Source organism: Meriones unguiculatus, chromosome 2 (genome assembly GCF_030254825.1).
Source record: "Meriones unguiculatus strain TT.TT164.6M chromosome 2, Bangor_MerUng_6.1, whole genome shotgun sequence".
Classification (NCBI taxonomy): Eukaryota; Metazoa; Chordata; class Mammalia; order Rodentia; family Muridae; genus Meriones; species Meriones unguiculatus.
In genome coordinates this window covers 23,354,952-23,376,846 of record NC_083350.1, presented here as the reverse complement: position 1 = coordinate 23,376,846, position 21,895 = coordinate 23,354,952, and the positions used below count along the sequence as shown (strand labels likewise).

The window sequence follows — 21,895 nt, the reverse complement described above, 5'->3', positions numbered from 1 at the left end:
TTTTTTTGGGGGGTGATAGTCTCTCTGACTAGGGTGAGATGATATAACAGATGATATTAATTTACATTTCCTGATGGCTAGAGATGTTGAGCACTTTTTCTGCCCATGCTTCTCATCTTTGATCATATCCCCACCATCACTGCCATTTGGCTGAATCCTGTCTGCTATATCTTGGACAGGGAATGTTCCCCTTAAAATAATTATGTGTTGGGGGGCTTGTCCTCCAGCTGGTAGTCTTCACTGGGACAGTCCTGAGAAATTTTGGGTTGTCAATGTGAAGTGTCTATTTAGTGTTTTCTTTTTTTTTGTTGGGTTTTTTTTTTTTTTTTTTTTTTTTGATGTTCTGGAAACCTCAGGAGGTAGGATCCAGCTTAAGGAAGTAGATCCCTGGGTGGTTCTGGTTCCTGGATCCCCACTACATCCTCTATCCTTCCTGACTTGATGTTTTGCCCAGGCCCACGCAGTCAAGCAACCATGGATTGGATCTTCTGAACTGTGAGCCCAAATAAGTCTTTCTTCCCTTTACCGTGTTTAGGTCACATATTTGGTTTCAGAAAGACAGAGTGACTTGCACAGCGTCTAAAAGGCAAATTTAAGAGAAAAAAATACTGGATCTCAAGGATGCTGGGAGCAACAGGAGTTGTGTTATTTGATTACTCGTCACGTGGAGCCTTGGCACCAGGTGCCCCGTGCTGTTCTCTGTGTGTAACTGGCACCATGCTGATGATGGTTGGACATTGTGAGATCCTGCTCCCTAAGAAAGAAAGTTGGAGTAGAAACTTGGTTTTGTTTGGTTCCTCCTGGCTGCCCTAAAGATCTTTAGCCAGATGGCTCTGCACTGTAATTTATGGCTGATATTTCTTAGTTACCTGTGGCTATAACTAAAAGGAAAGTGTGACCAAATGGTTGTCTGTGTGTTGGTAGGCAGCTTTATCATCGTGGTTTCTCTAAATCTATTTGCTGCGTTACAGGAGTGGCCTTTCTCTCTCCTTCCACCTGGCCCGCCGCCTCTCACATCACAGAGCACTTCTGTTCTGCCGACTGCTTGATCTCTGTGAAGGTGGCTTGAGCCTTTTCTTTAATGGTATCCAAGTCCATGTTCTGGAGGTTCTGCAACTGCCCAAGGATAGAATCCTTCTCCTCTTCTTCATCTTGGTCTTCATCTACCATCTTTCGGAGATCTTCTGGCAAATCCACATCATCCCCAGCCAGTTGGATTTGCGTCTCATCCATTTCGCTCTATGTGAAAAAAAAAAACCACATAGAGAAATAACTCAGAAATTGGCCAACTGATTAAATGGCTGAATAAAGTATAAACGAAGCAGGAAAATAAAGGACTGTCAGGAATGAGCAATGCAAATGACGTGCTTGGCTGCTGTGCATCCTGGAGGCAGTGGCAGAGACTGCAGCTCCGGGATGGGAGGCCCCTCCCTCTACGAATCTTGGACTGATCAGAGTCTTCTAGCCGAAAAATTTTCCAGCTGTGTTCCCAGAACAAGCAGCATTGGCATCATCCAGGAGCCTATTAGAAATAGAACTGTGATCTTAGCCCAGACCTTCTGTATCAGAACCCTGGCAATGGAACCCAGAAATAAAATTCCAGAAGTTCTCTCTCTCTCTCTCTCTCTCTCTCTCTCTCTCTCTCTCTGTGTGTCAGATTTTATGTGAGTGTTTCTCTGAATGTTTGTCTTTGATCATATGTGTGCAGTGCCTGGGATTGGAGTCAGAAGAGGGCCCTGGATTCCCTGAAACTGGAGTTACAGACTGTTGAGAGCCACCATGTGGGTGCTTTGAATTGAACATGTGTGTTCAGGAAGAGCAGCCAGTGCTCTTAACCACGGAGCCCTCTCTCTAGCCCAAGAGACCCTCTTGTTGTTCATAGAAACCACGGGTTCATTCAAGCTCCTCCTCAGGGCAGCATTATACATCCTGTCGGCCCCATGCTGTGACTCATGGGTTCCCTAGAACCCACTCTAGGGGGCTGCACTTGAGTTGGCAGTGACCACCAGTGACTCAGTTCAGTGGCAGCTCCTGCCTAATAATTGCTCTTTCCTTTCCCTCTGCTATACTGGGGTTCGGCACATAGAATCACGTCTGACCTGACTTTAGGCCTTCTTCCCCTTGCCCCATGCCTGGGGATTAGTGTGACACGTGTGTTATAGGTGTGGTTTCCTCACTGTCACTGTATGATTGGCTCTGTTGCCATGTTACCTGGCTGTAGCCAGGATTTCCAAGTGCACTGTGCCTGGTTCTGTGCCCTTTATGCTGTAGTAATGAAAAACAAATAAACAAACAAATAAACAAAACAACAACAAAGAACCCCCCAAAGAATAAAGTTTCCCTGAGAAAGGCTCATAGAAGCTGATGACAGCTCTCAAACCATTATCTACCAGGTTGTAGTAGACAGTGAACTTTATTTCAGGAGTATAGAAAGGAGTTCAAGGGCCCTAGAAAAGGCCCACGTTAGCACCCATCTTTTATACGACCAGCTTTATATTCGCTACCAAAGCTCATGAAATCGCTAGTGTTCATTTTAGTTTTAATCAGGTCACACTGATTTGACATATGACAGATTGGGATCTGCTGAGTTCCCTGGTAAAGTCAGCATTTAAGGGAGATGGGAATGCCCCTCCCTTGGGTACCTAGCTGAAATGATCAGAAACTAGTTGTTACAAGATCTGGGAGATATGTCAGGATAATACACACATTCTCCATCTCTAAGTGGGCTTGGGGGAACACAGTGGCTGAAATCTTCCCCAAGCTCTGACAGTCTTCCGCCAGGGGAGGGGGATGTGGAGCCTGAAGACTTTCCCCTAGATTCTCAGTTCTCTGGTTCCAAGCAGAGGGACAGTGAGTCTGGCAGAAGAATGAGCTTGGGAGTCAGGGGCTTGATGCCTTTGGGAGAGATGGTCCTCATAGAGACCCTCTCTAGAGAGCTCCAACTCAGCCTCTGAAGATGTGCAGCCCAGCCCTGCACTTGGCAGGTGACTTAGCCCCTCCTGGTGCTTAACAGATTAATTAGTTCCTACTCAAAGCATTGTGAGAGTAATTAGTTAATCCCCGGGGGGCCCCGCCAGGCAATCTTGCATTTCCATTTGTTTATATTTACCTATTCTAACAGGACTGTTTTCCTTGTAGATTATCCACTCCGTGTTTCTGCTGGAGGAGTGGGAGAAAGACTCCATCCAATTCTCTTTGAGATTCTGTAAAACAGGAACACTGCATCCCTCCCAATCAAATACAAATGGTTTAAAGGGCACTCCTGGGGGTCCCGGCCCCTCCTCTCTGCTTGGGAGTAAAATCTCTGCACACATCAGCAGGCCAGACCCTGGGCAGAATGACTCTGGACAGAGTGACCATTGTGGGCCTAGAGGTTCAGGCGTTAGGGCTGGGAGAGCCTGTGCCTGCCAGCCAGCCAGTGCAGTGTGACACCAAAGCTGCTCTCCCCACAAGAGGTAGGATCTCCCAGCTCCAACTCCCTGGACTACCTTAGCACAAAGCATTCCTCTTACCACTCCGGGAATCCAAGAAAGTGTCTTAATGGCTTCCTCCCTCATCCATTTGTCCAGGGAGGAGGAAATGCTGGGATCTCCTAGGTAATGTCATCTTAGATAGTTCTGCCTTCATGAAGCTGGGAGTGGCTAAAGCAGACACCTGTTTGATGTGAGGGAGATCTGGTTCTGTCTGAGGCCTGGTTCATTTATTTTGCGTGTGTGATTGATGGTTCCTGATGTATGACGTCATCACAGTCAGTGGTTACCTCTTGCCATAGGCTGCCTCCCCCAGTCTTGGTTCTGAGGGAGGTGAGGCTTTGAAAAGCTTCTCAGGTGGTTCGGGCATGTGGGTGTTCCCTTTGCTGCTGTTCTTAAGGAGTACCCACCTCCTGCTGCACACCCAGAAGGTAGCAGAGGCGTGGATTTGTCTTTTCCCACAAAGGTCCTCAGTTTTGAGTGTTGGTTGAGAGTGGGAAATCATCAGAGTTTCTAGGAAGCAGCTGTGGCTCTTCCTTCCTCATAGAGACTGCGGAGTCTGGGAGAGGTAACCTAGTCAAGTTTCTCATTTTCAGCTGAGGAAAGTGGTCTTACAAGGCAGATGCTTGCAAAAGCATCATTGCCTGTGAATGTGATGGCTTATGCCTATAATTCCAGCACCTAGAAAGCTGAGGAGAAAGGAGGATTTCCAACAGTTCAAGGCCAGCTGGAAGTACACAGAAAGTAATAGAGCAGTGATACAGGTCATCTGCCATTCCTTATTGGGAATGCCGCTTTTGTTGTTGTTAATCTAGCACAGCTACCAGAGTGGCTCAGCAGGACAATATGGCTGGTAGGGTCAGGTCAGTTTTGGTTCACACCATGTCATACACAGGCTGCGTGGTTTTGAGAATTTGCTTTGCCTCTCTGGATTGGCATGCTATGGACAGGGCAGTTGAAGGCTTAAGCGAGAAAGCTGGTGTGGCAGAGGAAACCCTGCCTCTTTGTGTCTCAAGATGCCCGGTCCCTCTGGACAGTCAGTCCACTGCCCTTCAGGGGGCTGGGGAGGAGGAGGAGCCAAGGGAACCAGGACAGGCAGAGGAGGGGAGGAGAGGGGTGAAGGGAGGCAGGGGGAGGGGACCTCCCACTTGAAGCAGCTGCTGGAGGCAGGCTGGCTCTGTGTCTCAGACCTTGCGAGAGCCCCAAGGACCTCTAATCCTAAAAAGACTGCTGAAGACGCCTTGAGCCAGCTTTAGTATTATGGATATTTTTGAATGAAGTGAATCTTAAGTTAAATTCTAGTGGAGTTTTCGATATGACACAGTTAAAGACGGCTGTGTTGAGACTCTCATAATGAGCACCGCCCTTCCCGGGGCAGACAAACGCCAGGTGTAACTAAGTCTCCCAGCTCAGCAGGGGGACGGCATGCTCTCCAGTGACTGACCCAGATTGACAATTGTGTTAATAGGATTGGGGCACACTCTGGAACTCTTTTCTCTTATTAATTTGGCTTGACTCACATATACATTTTGAATCAGCTGGGGACAGGGCTCACAAACTTTTTAGGAAGAATCTTGTGGCTTTATTTAAAACATGTGACTTGCTGGATTAGAAAATGTATGACTTTTTAATTACAGCATAGAGTAGGCTTCTGTTGTGTACAACACCGTAATGGCCAATTCAGCTCTGTTCTTTGCATAAAAATAGATTTGAATATACTTCTTACGGCAGGTTCTTTCTACTGTTTCTGATATGCTGTTCTTTGAGTATGGGACATTATTCTTTTTCTGTTGTCCCCCCAAACAACCATTCAATCTGTAGTAATATTTCCTCTCTCTCTCTCTCTCTCTCTCTCTCTCTCTCTCTCTCTCTGTGTGTGTGTGTGTGTGTATGTGTGTGTGTGTGTGTGCGTGCATGGGTGCCCTCAGCTTCTTTGTGCCGTGGCCAATGTTAGGTACAGGGACAAAGATGAAGCCAGTTCTGTTGAGAAGCACATGGCAGCTGTGAATATTTAGGGTCCTAGGAGAATATAAGACAGTGGTTCTCAACCTTTCTAATGCTGTGATTTCTTAATACAGCTCCTCATAAATTTTTTTTTTTGTCGCTACTTCATACCTACAAATCTTAATACAAATATCTATGTTTTCCGATGGTCTTAGGTGACCCTTGTGAAAGGGTCATTTGGTCCCCCAAGGGGTCGCTACCCACAGGTTGAGAACCGCTGATAGAGGGGCTGTGCCCCAAAGAAGGTGGACCTGGAGGAGGTGATCTACTGCAGCCTTCCATGGGGGAAGGAGCCAAGAAAAGTCTTAGAAGAGGCAACACTAAACCATCAGTCTCCTGTAAAGGAAAGGGAATGTGGGAATCAGGGTGCAGAGACAGTGTGGGGTGAAAGTCTGGGAAGCATGGAGCAGCCTGCAGTGAAGCCAGAGAAGTTGAGGGGCAAAGCTCTGGTATGGCATGCAGGTCACAGCTAGGATTTCTTTTAAAAGCTGTAGTTAGCCTTTGGGGGAAACCCACACAGACAGGGAAGGAACAAGAACAGACCTGCATCTGGGAAATCGCTTACTCCAGTCACAAGGCCCAGAGCTGATGGAAAGTGCTACAGCTTGTACGGGGGATGAGCTGAGAGTATCTACAAGGTGAATTAAGGTGTCTGGGTGGGTGACTGAGGCTAGAACAAATACAAGAATCAAGTGTGATTCCATATGCCAACCTGGCTGCGGGTGACCATGACGGCCACCAGCAAATGTGTAGTCTGGAAAGGAGCAGGTTTATGGGGATAATGAGTAGGGTGTTTGGGGGTGGGCTTGTTCTCCCGGTGAGGTGACATGTAGAGAAAAGATGTGAGCCGGAGCTGAGGCTCATCAGCGCGTAGATGGCAGTGGAGAGCAGCAGAGTGTACAGACCCTTGAGACAGCAAAAGAGCTGTCTCAAGGGGGATGGAGTAGTCTAGAAAATGCGGATAGATATGGAAATGTAACCTATAAAGAAAAAAAAAAGAGTAATTCAGAAGTAGAGGGGTAAATGGAGGAGAGGGAACTGCACGGCTGAAACGACCACCCGTGCTACAAAACAAGGGCTCAGCAGAGAACGAAGCGTGTGGATAACCATTGGCAGTCTAAAAGAGTGGTTCTCAATCTGTGGGTCGTGACCCCCACGGGGTCGCATATCCTGCAACCTGCATATCAGATACTTACATTACCATTCAAAACAGTAGCAAAATTACAGTTGTGAAGTAGCGATTTTACGGCTGGCGCGGGAGGGGGGTAGGGTCAGCACAGTCTGAGGGTCACAGCGTTAGGAAGGTCGGCAGGAACCAGGCCAGTCAAAGTCTGTTCAGGTGAAAAGTGCTGCTTGCTTGCTTCATTGGGGATGGAGGTAATTTCCTCTACGGGAGCCCACAGAAGAGAAACTGACGGCGCAGAGCAAGGGATGACTTAGCTGGCAGAGGTGATCCCACCCAACCTGAGCGTGGGTGACACGAGGTGTCTGAAGTGCTCCGATGGACTCTTAGCTGAAAACCGGAGGAACCCGGCACAGGCTGGGTGTGTGAAGGCACACATAACCGGTAGAGATGTGCACGTCCCTTAGGGTGCGGGTGACATGGTGACTGTGTTTACCTGACTGCTTATCTAACTGCTGTGGTTGACGATAGCCACCCAAAAGCCCATGCCACTGCATTCTTTAAGAATCACTGTTGCTTCTCTGCTAGTAACAGAGCAAAACACTCTTCCCTAGGAAACACCAGCCAAGAAAGACACGTCTTTAGAAAGTACAGTTCTAATTCCTAAAAGCGACGCTGCTGTCCTCATTAAACCTGACAGCTCCTGGGAAGACTCCCCACCTCCCCAAATCTGCTCCCTGTTTGTCTTTGGACAAGGCAAAAGGTCTAAACTGACCCCTGTGGTTATGTAAGCCTGGTGGTGGTTAGCCTAGGGTATTGTGAATGAAGAGCCCAGTGTTCTCATTAGCAAAATGTGTTGGCTTTGTCCAGTTCCCTATGGACTGTTTACACTCCTCTCTGGGACTTGCCTTCCTCGTATGTCATCAGGTATCACAGGGCTGTGTATGCTATAAAAGCTCTATGGAAGATGTGACCGTTAGGTAGGTACCCTCTAGAGTCCAGGTGGACCTCATTCTCTGCCCAGGGCCATTTTCTTTATTCATCCTCTTGCTCAGTTCTAACATCCAGTGTTGTCGAGGAGACTGACATTTTAGAGAGGGCATTCAGAGACAGAAGCATGGTGGGGAAGTACCGAAAAAAGAGTAATTGTCCCAATTGTCCCAGTAAGAAGGGCGCTCTCTCAGAAATCTCTCCATTTGCTTGCTTTTCAGGATTACGCAAGGAGGGTGTGCCTGTGATGGGGGCTTCCCTGGATAAAAAGTAAGCCTAATAGAAGGCAGAACATCCTCAGGTGCCGGGACCAGGGAACTGACACACAGGGGCCATCCTGGAACCCAGATCTGTTTTAGGAAGAAAACTTAGTGATGTGTATGGGGCTGGGGTCAATGATGGCATCTTGCTCAGGTGACCTCTCGTGGGAAGCCTGCTGTGACTAGGTTCCCAGGGGCCTTGGGCATTCCCTATCACAGAGCCAGTGACCGTGGGGCATGGGGCATGGGGCAGTCCAGGGTCTCTGGCTTCTCATTGCAGCATTTACAAGTCTCCAGTTCAGGTTTCTTGAGAACACTGCAAAGGTTCCAGGAAGAAGTGCTCTGTGGTGCAACCTAAGGAAAAGGGAAGATTTGCCTGTAGTGTGTCAAACCCAGCATCGAAGCCACTGGGACAAATTGGCCGGAGACAATGCTGGAACAAAAGTGAGGCCTTAGGAGCACTGCTACCTCATTTCCCAGTCCTCTCTTGCATTTAATAATCAATTTATCCCCAATTAATATCACTGCAGCAGCATACTGTCCTAGCTGTTAAAACAGAGACAGCTGTTTCTAGGATTTTCTCCGGGTATTTCACAGGAAGATTTAAAATGCACACCTTCCTCCTCACCAAAGAATGGGTGTTTAAAAGGTAGACTGTCATCCAGAGTCCTGGGAGAGCCCTTCAGATGACCACCACCAGGGGGCACCTGGCATTGGGGATCACCCATCCAGGCTGCCTCTGGGGTAAGCTCCACGGTCAAGGCTATAGGTGACACCACCCAGAGCTGCTGTTCTCTGGAAGCCAGGGCCATGGTCCCAGCGCTGATGTCCAGAGCTGACCCTCTCTGGCTCCAGAGTCTGACCCTCTCTAGCTCTTGTGACCATTGATCCCTGAACCTCGTCAGTGAGTGGGAAAGGGAACCCATAACTCAGGAAGCAGAGGAGGCTCCCAAGGGTGCAGCCAAATGGCAAACCCAAGGTGCCACGCATTGAGGTTGGGACATGAGTGGCATCTGGTGCTCCATAGATTAAGTGGAATATGATCTGATTGATTCCCCACCCCCCACCCCCACCACACACACACAGTTTCTGTTAAGTACTGTTTTCACAGAGAGCCATGCTGGATTCCACAGTTCCAATCCTATCAAAAGCAGCCATGTTTTGGGTGGTTTTCACACCACTGGGAAATTCTTAAAACACCACATAGAGCCAGTTTTACAAAACGCAACCATGATCGGAAAACACCGCAGGAAGGCTTGCAGACGAAAGGCAACTGGCCAGCAAACCGGGGGTGTGCCACGTTCCTGAGTGAAATTCTCATCTGTGTATTTGGAGCTTAGGCAGGCAGGGAGCTCTCTGCAAACCATCAGAGATTGAGATGGCAGAGACACCTCTGGTGCTCACGGGAGCGGGACTGAATGGCTTGTCCTGGAGAGTCAGGGCAGGAGGGCAGCGTGGGTTACCCAAAAGTTTTAGTGTAGTTTTAAACCAGGTAGAGTTAAACACAAAACAAAACAACAACAACAAAAAACTTGCCCTCAGTGGGTAGGGAGCTCAAAGCACAGACAGCAATACCACAGATCCAGGGAGATGTGTTCAAATTCTGTTGTATTTTGCTCTTGCTCATGGTCAGGAAATTTGAGTCACAAGCAGCCCTGTAGCTCACTACACAACTCAGACTTGATTTTCCTGAACTCCCTTAATTTTCCCGAGCTGTGGGAGTTTTTTTTTCTAGGGTGTATAGTGAGGTGACAACATGCAGTGAGATGACCCCTAAGGCCTCTTCTACAAGATTTATGATGAAAACAACCAGACAATGGCCTGGAGAAATGGCCCACATGCGTGTGAGGACCTGAGTTCAGATCCCCAGAGCCCAGGCAGAGTTGGAAGCAATGGTGTGTGCCCTGTAAGCAGTACTCCTGGTTAATGAGAAGGGCAGTGGAGACAGGATAACTTCTACCAGCTCACAAGCCAGCTAGCCTGGGATCTGCAGGGAAGAACAAGACCCTGTCTCAAACAAGGGAAAGGAAGGTCATCTTCTATCCATCACGAAAACCCGTGACACACATAAAAACAATCAGGTGAAGTCTCCAAGAATGTACACTGGAGCAGCCTTAGCAGGAAGGGCGTGTGTGAGCATGGGTAAGCCACGAGATGCCAACTACGAGGCTCTACTGGTGACTTTCCACTTCCTTCATCCTCCGCTGCCAGCTGGCTTTGGCAAGCAGCTGCCTGCGTGGATGTGGGGACCATCGTTTCCAGAAGAGTGGGCATAGAAGCGGAACATCTCACAAAAATAACTCCTTTCTCTTTATAGTGAGGGAAAGCTCTGGTCCAGCTTGGCACAGAGAGCTGGGCTTACTGGTTCTCTGAAAAGCATCCAGCGTCTAGAGTTCAGACTATGCTAAACTCCAGGTGCCCCGCCTCTGGGTCTAGAAATGAACAAAAATATGAAACTCATCATTGGAGATGGGTTGAGGGAAGTGAGTCCTTCGGCTCAGAAGCCTGAGTTGTGCTGATAACACACACGGGCACACTTACCTTGAGCCCCCTAAACCCCTGACTGTTTTTCTCAGGAAATAAGACAATTTTGTGGTCACTGATCACCACACCTACAACCCTCGAGATCCTGCCAATTTCCAGGGGCTGTACCGGCTCTTCTATCAGACGTAGTTAGGTATCCTTGTCCTCTTATATACATGAGGCAGCTGAGGTGTCAGAAGTTGCACCATGTCACCCTGCAGAGCCAGGCCTGAGCCTTAACTTTCCTTTAGGGCCCTATTGAGTGATGACAGAATGTTGTCAGACGTGAGGCCTCCAAAACCCAACCTTTGTGGAAGATGCACGCCTGGTTGAGTGTGCATGTGTACGTGTGTGTTTATCTGTGTGTCTGTGTGTGTTTTTGTGTGTCTTTGTCTGTGTCTGTGTGTCTTTGTGTCTATGTATGCCTGTATGAGTATGTTTGTGTGTGCGTCTGTATGTGCATCTGTGCGTGTCTATGTGCATGTTTCTATGTGTCTGTGTGTGTCTGTGTATGTGTGGTGTTTGAGCTGTATCCCAACATTTGCACTGCTTTAACCCAGCCCCAAAGAGGTTGGCTGAGGTTTATTTTCAGCCTTGTACTTCAGACACAGGCTACCTGCATCGGGCAGGACATAGTCAGCCCATGCCAGCCCAGAGACTCTCAGGAAGTTCACCTGATGATGAGTGGAAGGGGCGGGGCTTACCAGTTCCCTCCTTCTAAGAGGGAAAGTGGAGAAAAGTACCAAAGCTGAATGGGGCTGTGGCACAAGGTGGGGCCATTCCTCCCAACTCACTAGATGCCTGGGAAAACAAATTTAAACTTCATTGGCATTTTCTTCTCTTGCTGAGCACAATTTTACTCTGTGGGCATCTTGGGGAGTGGTCACATTATGGACTCCAAGATGTTGGCATAGACAGTTTTGACCTTGAGCTCTAGACAAGGCGCTCTGGTTAGTGCTTTGAGTTTCAGGAATTAGCTTCTCCAGGGATCTTCAGGGGACCCCTTGAGGAAAAGACTTCTGTTGTACTTTTTAACCCACGAAGACATGGAAGTGTCTCACTTTTGGAAGGAGTTTGCATTTGGGAAGACTTTTACATTAGCTATACTGGATCTATGGGGTTCTGCAAGAAAGGATGCACTTTCAGAATGTCAACTCGAACACCCAGCTTCAGAGGGTTAAAGGCAGGACAGTTAATGGAACTGGGTAGCTCCTCAGGAAGTGAGCAGGATGGGGACACAAGAAATGAGTGCAAACATCTGCCCCTAGGAGACAAGGCTTAGAATAGCATATCTGAGCCATGTGGCGCAGCAAGTCAATACATCCTCTTCCCACTAGCCAGAGACACACTGGAACACAGCCACCTCTTAAAGGGTCTGAGATAGAAGAGGTGAGGTCAGGTGAGAGTCCCCACTACTCTGTCATCTTCTAGAGTGAGAGACCAATTGTCCCCTTTCAACAGAGGCAGGAAGCTAAGGGTATAAGCCCTAGCTTAGGGCAGGAAGGCTCTGGTCTGTACCTGTAGCTTCTGCTTCTAGAAGATGTACAATGTTCATACTGGCCATGTGAAATACAATACCTGACACCTAGAGAGAACTTCACAAATGTCAGCTATGGCATTGTCCTCATTGTGTATGGATGTATAGGGGTTATACAAATATATAACAACAAAGAGAGCCTGTCTCACAAGAGGACCAACAGCAAGGTTGTCTTTGGACCACGTTTGAGTCATCTCGTGCATTCCCATATTCATACACACAAATGTGCACACACCAGTCATACACACACACAAACACACACACGTCATTTATCGGTATCATGTTTTTTTTTTTTTTTTTTTTTTTTTTTTTTTTTTTTGAGCCAAACAGGGATTTTATAGAAGTTACACAGTTTACACGAACTCCTAGTTCAGTGCTCTTTTTGATGGCATGTATGTAAATTAGGACATACACTCATTCACTCATTCATCAATGTGACCTTGCTGATGATCAAACATTCTCCATTTTTTTTTTTTTTTTTTTTTTACTAAGACCCAGCGAGATGCTTTCTTACCTTTGGGAGCCTGTATTTGTCCCTGAGGTGGACTCGGAGACATGCCCTCTCTGCCTTCTTCTGAGTAAATGCAGCGTCTCTCTCCATCCTATGAAAGAGAAAGAACAGGAAACGGGGTCACAGGAGACAGAAAGCCCCACACATTCCAGCTGGTGCTCTGGGACCAGAACCTGGGACTCACTTGATTGCCACTGGCCACTGACATTTGGGGAAAGCATGAATTTCCCCCTCCAGTTCCCCGATATTTGCTTCCCTTTTGCTACCATCATGGCACTCCAGCACTCTGGACCTCTACGTCCTCAGGCAAGCCAGGCCTGGGAATGCCTTTGTGAAGTAAACAGAGCATCAGAAGGATGACTGTAGATGGACTGTGTGGTCCCGGACCCTGAGCCTCTCACCCGTGGGGAAGGTAGATTCCACCTGTGCTCTTCTCCTGCTGCCTCAGAACCTTTTAAATGGGAGTCCAGGAAGGGGTGTGCCTGTGTTTCATTGTCACTGCTGCCAGGCCCCAGAGAGGGTGTTTAGACATGTTCCCTTCCCTAGTCAGAAGCACAATCCACAAATGAGGCAGTGTTAATTCTTGTCATGCCAGCCAGACAGAGGGCCTGCTCCATGGATGACCTAATTCAGTCGTCCTCAACATGTGGGTCTAGGCTTGGGCGTCACGTATCAGATATCCTATATACCAGATATTCACATTACGAGCCATAACTAGCAAAATTACTTATGAAACAGCCACAAAAATAATTTTGTGTTTTGGATCTGCCACCCCATGAGGAACTGTATTAAAGGGTCACAGCTTTAGGAAGGTTGGGAATTGCTGGCCTAATTGGACCCATGGGTAGGCCAATTTGAAATGGACTCCCTGGGTCATGATGATCTCAAAAGTGTAAAGTTTCGGGAAATGTGTCCAAAGCCCACGAGAATCACCTCCTTCCTTAGTTGCCCACAGAGGTGTATTAAAGGTTAATGCTGAACCTGTCTAAAGGCACTATCAAAAGAGCAGTATTGGGATGGGCCAGGTTGGATAAGAAGTTTCTTTGGAAAGCTGGCATCGTGTTGCAACTGAGAAGAACTGAGACTTGCAGCATGGCTTGAAGAATAACAAGTCCACTTGAAGGCCAGCGGCTGGCACCTTCCACTGATGTGAGGTCTAGGGCATAGAAGGCTGTGTGTGAGTGAGAGCTGGCTGCTCAGGAGGCAGGAAAGCAGCCTTATGGGGACAGTGGCAAGAGATGGAAAGAGTGCTCACAGCCACTCAATAGCTACTTGGTCTCTCTGTATGCCCAAGGCAGGCCTGCTAAGCTTTCTGCTGGGGACCCTATGGAGCTGATTTGCACAAAGCATTATTTGCGGGAAAATAAATCTTGTTTTCATTTTTTTAGGTGAAATCTGACTATTTGTTTGTTTGTTGTTGTTATTGTTGTTTTTTAACTTCAAACTGAGATGTAATCCTAATGACTACATGAAAGGCTAACTTTGAAAGAGAGGTTACACCTGAAGCAAGCAATCAGATTAAATGACTGATCACTGTGCCTTGGGCCCTAGTGGTCTTGGCTCAGTTCTGTCTCCAGAACATTCTGGCATAGGCCTGGGATAGAACTGTGTTCAACCTTCTAATTTGTAAAGAAAAAAAAATAGAAAAAAAGTTATTTCTTCAATGCCCTGTGGTATGGGTAGGAAGCAAATCTTTTCTACTCAATATTTTATTAGGAAAACTTTTAAGAACACACAGGAAACTTGAAAGAACTTTGGATTGAATGCATTTCAATTACCTAGCATCTCCAGTTTACACCTCATGTTTTAACACACGTTTTAACTACTCTCTGTCTATTCATTTATTCATCTTACTTTCTGACATATTTAAAGCTGCAGAAATCGGTAGGTATACCTTCCTAGAACACTTCAGCAGGTATAGCATCTGCTGCAGTTACACACTTTACTTCTTCTGCTTTTCTTTTGAAGAAGAAGAAAAAAAAAAACTGAATGTACTTCAATTCCCACACTTTAAAGCATACCATTTGGCAATGCCCCCAAATGTTCACACCTGTGTAACCAAAGCCCTTTAATCAGAAAGACCAGAAAGATACCCCAACAGTTTCTTTTTCTTGACCAATTAAATCAAGGCCAATTAAAAATGTGCCTAGACCAGGCAGCGTGAAGGTGTGCTAAGAAGGATGGACAGAGCCGCAGAGTCCACCTGCACTGGTACCCTGCAGGGGCGGGGATGCTACAGGATTTTGCTTCAGCAGGACCAACTGTCATCAGGTTAGAGGTAAAGAGTCAGAGAAAAGGCATCCTCAGAAGCCAAGAGCCATCCGCTGGGCACTGGGAGCCTGCAGACAGGATGGACTCCCTTTTCTCTGAGGAGAGTGAAGTCTGGTACTCACTTCTCTTCAATCATCTGCTTCTGGTACTCCTCGTATTCCTCTCTAGTCATCCCTTGAGCTGCTGCGGGGTCCGAGGTGGCTCCTTCTTCTTTCTTTTCTTCAGACCCACCTCCAAATCCTAAATTCTTCACCTGGTTGCTTATCATATTTTTCACAAAGAAAGCCATTGTTCCTGCCTCAGAGAACTGACACCTAGTCAGAGATCGATAATAAACCAACTGGACGGAGGCAAACCCCCAAATATTCTCAGCCACAGCTCCACATTTGGGAGCGAAGGATTTGCGCAGCCTCCTCTGTCCAAGGGCACAGCGACAGGGGAGAGTGCTTTTGCTAGTCGTAAGCTGGATTAGAGGCTGAACCCTTAGCAGAGAGGCAGATGGTTCCGATTACTAAAGCCCACGGTCAGATGCAACCCTCTGCCTTATGATTAATACACTCAGCTAATTTCACAGGGCAGAAACCCTGCCCATTCTCTGCCCTGCTCTCCTCAGCCTTCTAAATTATATTTGTGTGTGTGTGTGTGTGTGTGTGTGTGTGTGTGTGTGTGTTGCCAGAGCTGGAGATTGAAAGCAGAGCCTTGTGATGCGGGGCTAGCACACTACCTTTGAGCAATGCTCCCAACCCCGAAAGTTCAAATTGTATAGACAACAGGGCTTTATCAACAGTCCCACTTCCTTTACGCTAATTGGCGCCAACTGATTATATGGCCGCTGTGAAATTTCCACAGCCTAGCCCTGACTACAACATCCTGTTGGAAATAGTCCAGTGAGACGCAAACCCCTGAATGCTTTATTAAGCAAAAGTAATGCTTTTGATCCATATTTTATCTCCCTGGACTTAGGAAAATTGCTTCGGGGTTCCATTCAGTTTTGTTCAGCTTCACTGGGAATGGTGTTTCACACAGAAATACACAAACCAGGCAAGGGTTTCCAAAAGGCCAGCCATGGTCTTTGGTCCACACAGGGAGATTTTCTCAGCTTCCACTGAACGGAAGGTGCCACTCACCTTCCTGAGAAGGATATTTTTGACACTCTAAGTCAGAGATAGGAACCAAGGGGGTGAAGTCCTCACTGTGCACCTTTGCACCTTTTCTTTGCACACAGGGCACTTCCTAGGTGATCTGTTTTAAGGCTCTGTTTGGTAACAGGGCATTTTCCCCGGTTATGGCTTTCATCAGGTCAAGGCAAGAACTGAGCACAGCTTCCGACTTTAACCCCCTTTGAGGGGTCTAATGGCACTGACACAGGGGTCACATATCAGCTATCCTGCCTATCAGATACTTACAGGACCACAACATGAGGAACTGTATTAAAGCGTCACAGCATTAGGAAGGTGTTTCCAATGAAAGAGCTGGGTGGGTGGGGAACTGGAAACTCATTTGCGACTCACGCTCATTATTTTCTCAGCAGAAACAAATCCTCCAGGTGTAAGCTACCGTCCCTAAGAATGAACAGATAACCTGGGGTTTCGGTGGTTTTTGCATAGCATGTTCTCTCTGTCTGTTTCAAACCCTGTTTTTCTTCCCACTGATCTGTTTTAAAATGCGGCTCAGATAGCTTTGACACAAAAGACTAAAATAGATAATGTGGGGTGAAACAGAAACTTCACCCAGGGCTCTCTTTAGCTGAAGACAAACATTAACACTCTTCCCCCACTTCCGTTTTTCAATTGGGTGCTTGACACTCCACATTATCTCTAAATTCCTGCTCAAGATGAGCTCTGCCTCATTTCCCCAAGGGCTCTTGCAGAGCTTTTTCAGATTGTTAAGTTCTAAGTCTTAATCTTTTGACCTTGTGGGGTTCCCTTCCCCCTACACTTCAGTGCACAAAAATTCTCTCTCAGAAAACACCGCACATCTGAAACACCTGTGCCACCCATAGCTAGGACAGCCTGCTGAAGTTCTGTCCTCTGCCACAGGTATGACTGGGAAACGAACCCCCTAAAGCTGTGCAAGGAGCCAGCTTGGATATGATGGGTCTGAGTCACAGGATAAGTACTACCCTTAGCAAAACAACGAAAGACTCAAATAATAAAACTTAAAATCCATTCTGTTATAGTTGGATTTATTTTATATGTATAGTGTTCTGCAAGCATGTACAACAGCACGCCAGAAGAGGGCACCAGATAGCATTATAGATGGTTGTGAGCCACCATGTGGTTGCTGGGAATTGAACTCAGGACTTTTGGAAAGCAGCCAGTGCTCCTAACCTCTGAGCCATCTCTCCAGTCCCCAGGATTTATTTTAAAATATAAAAATTCCACTTTATTAAAATTTAGTTAGTACTATTAACAGAGAAAGCAACAATTCTAAACTCTAAACTAGCCTGTTAAACATTTTCCTCTTGTCTGTGTATATATTTTAGAAAGCTTCTACTGTATTAGGTTTTCATACTACCCCTCAAGTGGTCCTTGATTTTACCTCTGTTCCTCCATATTCCACCCTCATCCTTCTCTTACCTACCCCTCCACACTCAATCCTTCGTTCCAGTACCACACTCCATCCAATCATAGCTATCTATTCTATTTTCCTTTCCTAAGGAGATCTATCTATGAAGTCCCTTACTTCATATCCAACCTCTGTTGTTCTATGGATTGTAGCTTGATTATCATTGACTTAATGGTTAATATGTATATTTAAATGAATGCATACCATATTTGTCTTTCTGAGTCTGGGTTATTTCACTCAGGATGATTTTTTTTCTAGTTCTTTCTGTCCATCTACCTGTGAATTTCATGAATCTAATCTTTTTAATGACTGAGTAATATTCCAACATGTGAATGTACTACATTTTCTTTATCTATTCATCTGTTGAAATACATTTAGGTTTTTGTTTCCAATTTCTGGCTATTATGAATAGAGCAGTGATGAACATAATTGAGCAAGTATCTCCGTGATAGGATAAAGCATACATTGGGTGTATGCTCAAGAGAGTGGTATAGCTGGATCTTGAGGTAGATCTATTCCCAGCTTCCTGAGGAACCACCACACTGATTTCCATAATGGTTGCACAAATTTGCACTCCCACCAGCAATGAATGAGAGTGTTCTCCTTACTTCATATCTTTGCCAACATGAGCTGTCATTTTTTTAAATTAATTTCAGCCATTCTGAACAGCGTAAGATGAAATCTCTAAGTCACTTTAATTTCCATTTTCCTGATGGCTAAAGATGTTGAATATTTCTTTAAGTGTTTCTCAGTTATTTGTGTTTCCTCATTTGAAAATTGTTTAGATATGTATTCCATTTATTATTATTATTTTTTTATTATTATTTTGTTTTTTTGAGATAGGGTTTTTCTGTGTAGCCTTGGCTATCCTGGACTTCCTTTGTAGACCAGGCTGGCCTCGAACTCACAGAGATCTGCCTGCCTCTGCCTCTCAAGGTGCTGGGATTACAGGTGTGCGCCACTGTTCCCAGCCTGTACCCCGTTTCTAACTGAGTTATTTATTTTCTTTATATCTATTTTGTGGCTGTTCTTTATATATTTTTTATATTAGCCCTATATCACATGTAGTTGGAAAAAAAATCTTTTCCCATTCTGTAGCCTTCCACCTTTTCCAAATGATAGTGTCCTTTGCCATGTAGAAAAGGTTTTCAGTTTCATGAGATCCCACTATATTAATTGTTGATCTTAGAGCCTGTGCTAATGGCATTCTGTTCAGCAAGTAGTTTCCTATGCCAGTGAGCTGAAGGCTATCTCACACTTCTAACAATTTTGGTATATCTGATTTAATGTCGAGGTCTTTGATCCATTTAGAGTTGAGTTTTGTGCAGGGTAGAAAGTATGGGTCTATTTGGATTCTTCTTTGTGCGGCCATCCATTTTGACCAACACTATTTGTTGAAGATGCTGCCTTTTCCTCAGCATGTTTTTTTTTTTTTTTTGCGTCTTCATAAAAAAATTAGATGTGTGTGTGAATTTATGTACTGATGTCATCTTCCCTGTTTGACTGTTTGAGGGTCAATGTGTGATTTATGCTGTAGTAGTGTTTCTTTTATGAACTTGATTGTCCTTGTGTTTAGTTCATAGAGGTTGGAAATTACAATGTCCTCTTAGTGGTTTCCCCCTCCCCCCCATTAGACTGTGGTGTCTTTCCTGATCTCTTCTGAGTAGTTTTGGTTTGGAGTCTACTTTGTTAGATATTAAAATGGGTAGATCAACTTGTTTTTTAGATCCGTTTTCCTAAACTAGCTTTATCCATCCCTTTTGTTTATCCTTAGTGATGTTAAGGTATGTTTCTTGAATGTAGTGCAAGGATGGGTCTTGTTTTTGCAACCATTAGTCAACGTCTTTTTACTCAGGAATTGTGACCCTTAATGTTGAGAGTTATCAATGAGCAGCGTGTATTGATTCCTGTTGTTTTGTTATAGTGGGTGTGTTTCCCTTCTTATTTGCTTGTGCAGAATTACTTATTTCTAGTACATTCTTGGGTATAGCTAACCTCTTGAGATTAAAGTTTACCTTCTAGTACCTCTGTGGGGCTGGATTTGTACATGGATATTGTTTAATTTTTTTTTTATTTTTTTAAATCATGGAATGTCTTCTTTTCTAGATCCATTGTAAGTGAAAGCTTTGCTGGGTACAGTCACATATGCTGGCATATGTGGTCTCTAATGTTTGTAGAACAGCTATCCAAAACCTCTGGCTTTTAGAGTACCCATTGGGAAGAGTCTCAGGTGATGTTCTAATATGAGTATTTGGTCTTTTTCTCTTGCAGCTTTTAATATTCTTCCTTTGTTTGGTACATTTAATATTTTAGTATGTGCCATGGAGAATTTGTTTTCTGGTGTAGTTTACTTGGCGTGCTGTGTGCTTGACAGGCAACTTTTTTATGTTAGGGGAACTTTCTTCTATGATTTTGTTGAAAATATATTCTGTGCCATGACCTGGGTTTCTTGTCCTTTCTCTGTTCATATTATTTGTAGGATTTGGTCTTTTCTTAGTATCCCAGATATTTTGTGCCTGGAATTTTTTTTTTTTTTAAATTTAACATTTCTCTGACGGAGTTATCTATTTCCTTCTATCATGTCTTCAATGTCTGGGATTTTTCTCCTGTCTTTTATTTTGTTGGGGAAGCTTGCCTCTGAGTTTCCTGTGAGTTCTTATATTTTTCACATCCAGTTTTCTATGTTTTACTTTTATTGGTTTTATTTCTCCTTTTAGATTTTGAACTGTTTCCTTCATTTCCTTCCACCATTTGTATTTTCATAGTCTTTTTAAAAGGAATTTATTCATTTCTTCCTTAAGGACTTCTATTATAGTCATAATAGTCATTTTAAGGTCTTTGTCTTATGCCCCAACTATGTTGCCATTATCAGAGCCTCCTGTAATAGGGTTGCTATCATTGGGGGCTTACTGTCCTGTTGTGTTTTTATGCATCTAGGCACCTGGGTTTGGGATAGTGTAATTCTAGGTGTTGCTCTCTGGTCTTGTTTTTGTTGGGTGTTTTGATCCTTTCTTTCTGTTACTCTTTGGTTCTTAAGAGGGCGTGTTAGCTTTGTTGCCTGGTACTGAGTGCTTCTGAGATCCAACCAGGTATGGCCACTGGGGTCCAGGTAAAACGTGTTTCTAGGTATTGAGAGCTGACAGTTAGGAATGGGGATGGTCTAGGAGTTGGGGTATTCCACAGGAGGGAGGAGAGTAAGGTCTTCCACCAGGTTCTGCTTTGTGCCCTACGAATAGATGCAGAGAGGCTACAGCAGGTAGCTACAGAGCCAGGGTGAGACTGGGGCATTGGATTTGGAGGAAAGAAGGGAAGAGTGAAGACCTGAAGCTCGCTTACCTGCTCTGCTGGCTTCTGTGGTAGCCCTGGGGAGAGGTGACGATCTGCAGTTAGCCCCTCTGCCTCCCTGGCTGAGCGGCCTGACATTCCCAGGGATACCTGCTGGTGTTGGCTAGGGTAAGTGATGAGTAGGGGAAGTAAGAGTAGAGGGGAAAAGCTGTGTGAGCCACCGGAAAGGGGGCCAGGGAGGGGAGGCCTCAGCTCGTGTCTGCTACAGAGCTGGGGGTGAGACTGGGAGATCAGATCTGGAGGAGGAAACTCTGCAGTCAGTGTACCAGCTTCTCTGGCTACCACACTGGGTTTCTTTGTTTTGCCTTTTAAATCGTGTCTTATCTTGATTTAATGGCTCACCTTTAGAAATACCGATTACTTGTGACTTACATGACCTGAAATTTTTTGGCATCTCACCTAAGACCTTACTAGAGTAACAATAATGCCACTAATGGAACTGAATTTTAATATAAATCCAAATAGCATAAATGTTGTTGATTATTAATATTTATTATTGACTTATCTTTTGGTTAAACAGTGGTTATTCCTAAACTACTGTATACCCAAATCACCACAAGGAGACTAGGATTTATTTAATTAACCTAGGGCACAATGCTGGGCAACAGTTACTTCATCCTAAACCTCCAAGCCCACATAGCTTCCTCCCATTCAGATTTCCTATATTATACTTGCTTTTAGTCATTTCTTAGGTCCCATGTTTCCAGGTCCTCTCCTCTCAGATCTCTCTTCTCCAACCTTCCTCCCACTTGCTTCTTTCTCCTCCCCTTCGGACCAGGATGTCCCACCCTATTCTCTCCATTGCTCAGCTCTGGACAGTTGTTTTATTGGCAGTACAGAGAACAAATGGTGGCATGTTTACACAGACTTGAGACAGGTGATGCTTAGAATAAACATCACAGTGCAATGTCCAGATTGAAACCAGATGGTAGGGTAGAGAAATCAGCATGTGAATGAATGAGGGTACATTGTATACATTCTACAGGAACATTATACCAACACATAAATCCATTTGGGTCTTTGACCTTAAATCTTTCTTTTCAATCTTCACTAACCCTTTATCTGACAGAGGACTAATATCCAGTATATACAAAGAACTAAAGAAGCTGAAAAGCAGCAAACCAAGTAATCCAATTAAAAAATGGGGAGCAGAGCTAAACAGAGAATTCTCGACAAAGGAATATCGAATGGCAGAAAAACACTTAAAGAAATGCTCATCCTCATTAGCCATCAGGGAAATGCAAATCAAAACGACCCTGAGATATCACCTTACACCCATCAGAATGGCCAAGA

At 45.3% G+C, this 21,895-nt stretch overlaps 1 protein-coding gene across 1 annotated transcript; it reads right to left on the bottom strand.

The window, feature by feature from the left end:
- Nucleotides 1-999: 999 nt before the first annotated feature.
- Nucleotides 1,000-15,136, bottom strand: Cplx4 (complexin 4). The gene is made up of 3 exons (XM_021633529.2): nt 14,812-15,136; nt 12,422-12,509; nt 1,000-1,239 (listed from the first exon to the last, which is right to left on the bottom strand). The coding sequence occupies exons 1-3, from the start codon at nt 14,976-14,978 to the stop codon at nt 1,012-1,014; spliced, it is 483 nt and encodes a 160-aa protein (XP_021489204.1). The 5' UTR covers nt 14,979-15,136; the 3' UTR covers nt 1,000-1,011.
- Between the last annotated feature and the right edge of the window lie 6,759 nt (nt 15,137-21,895).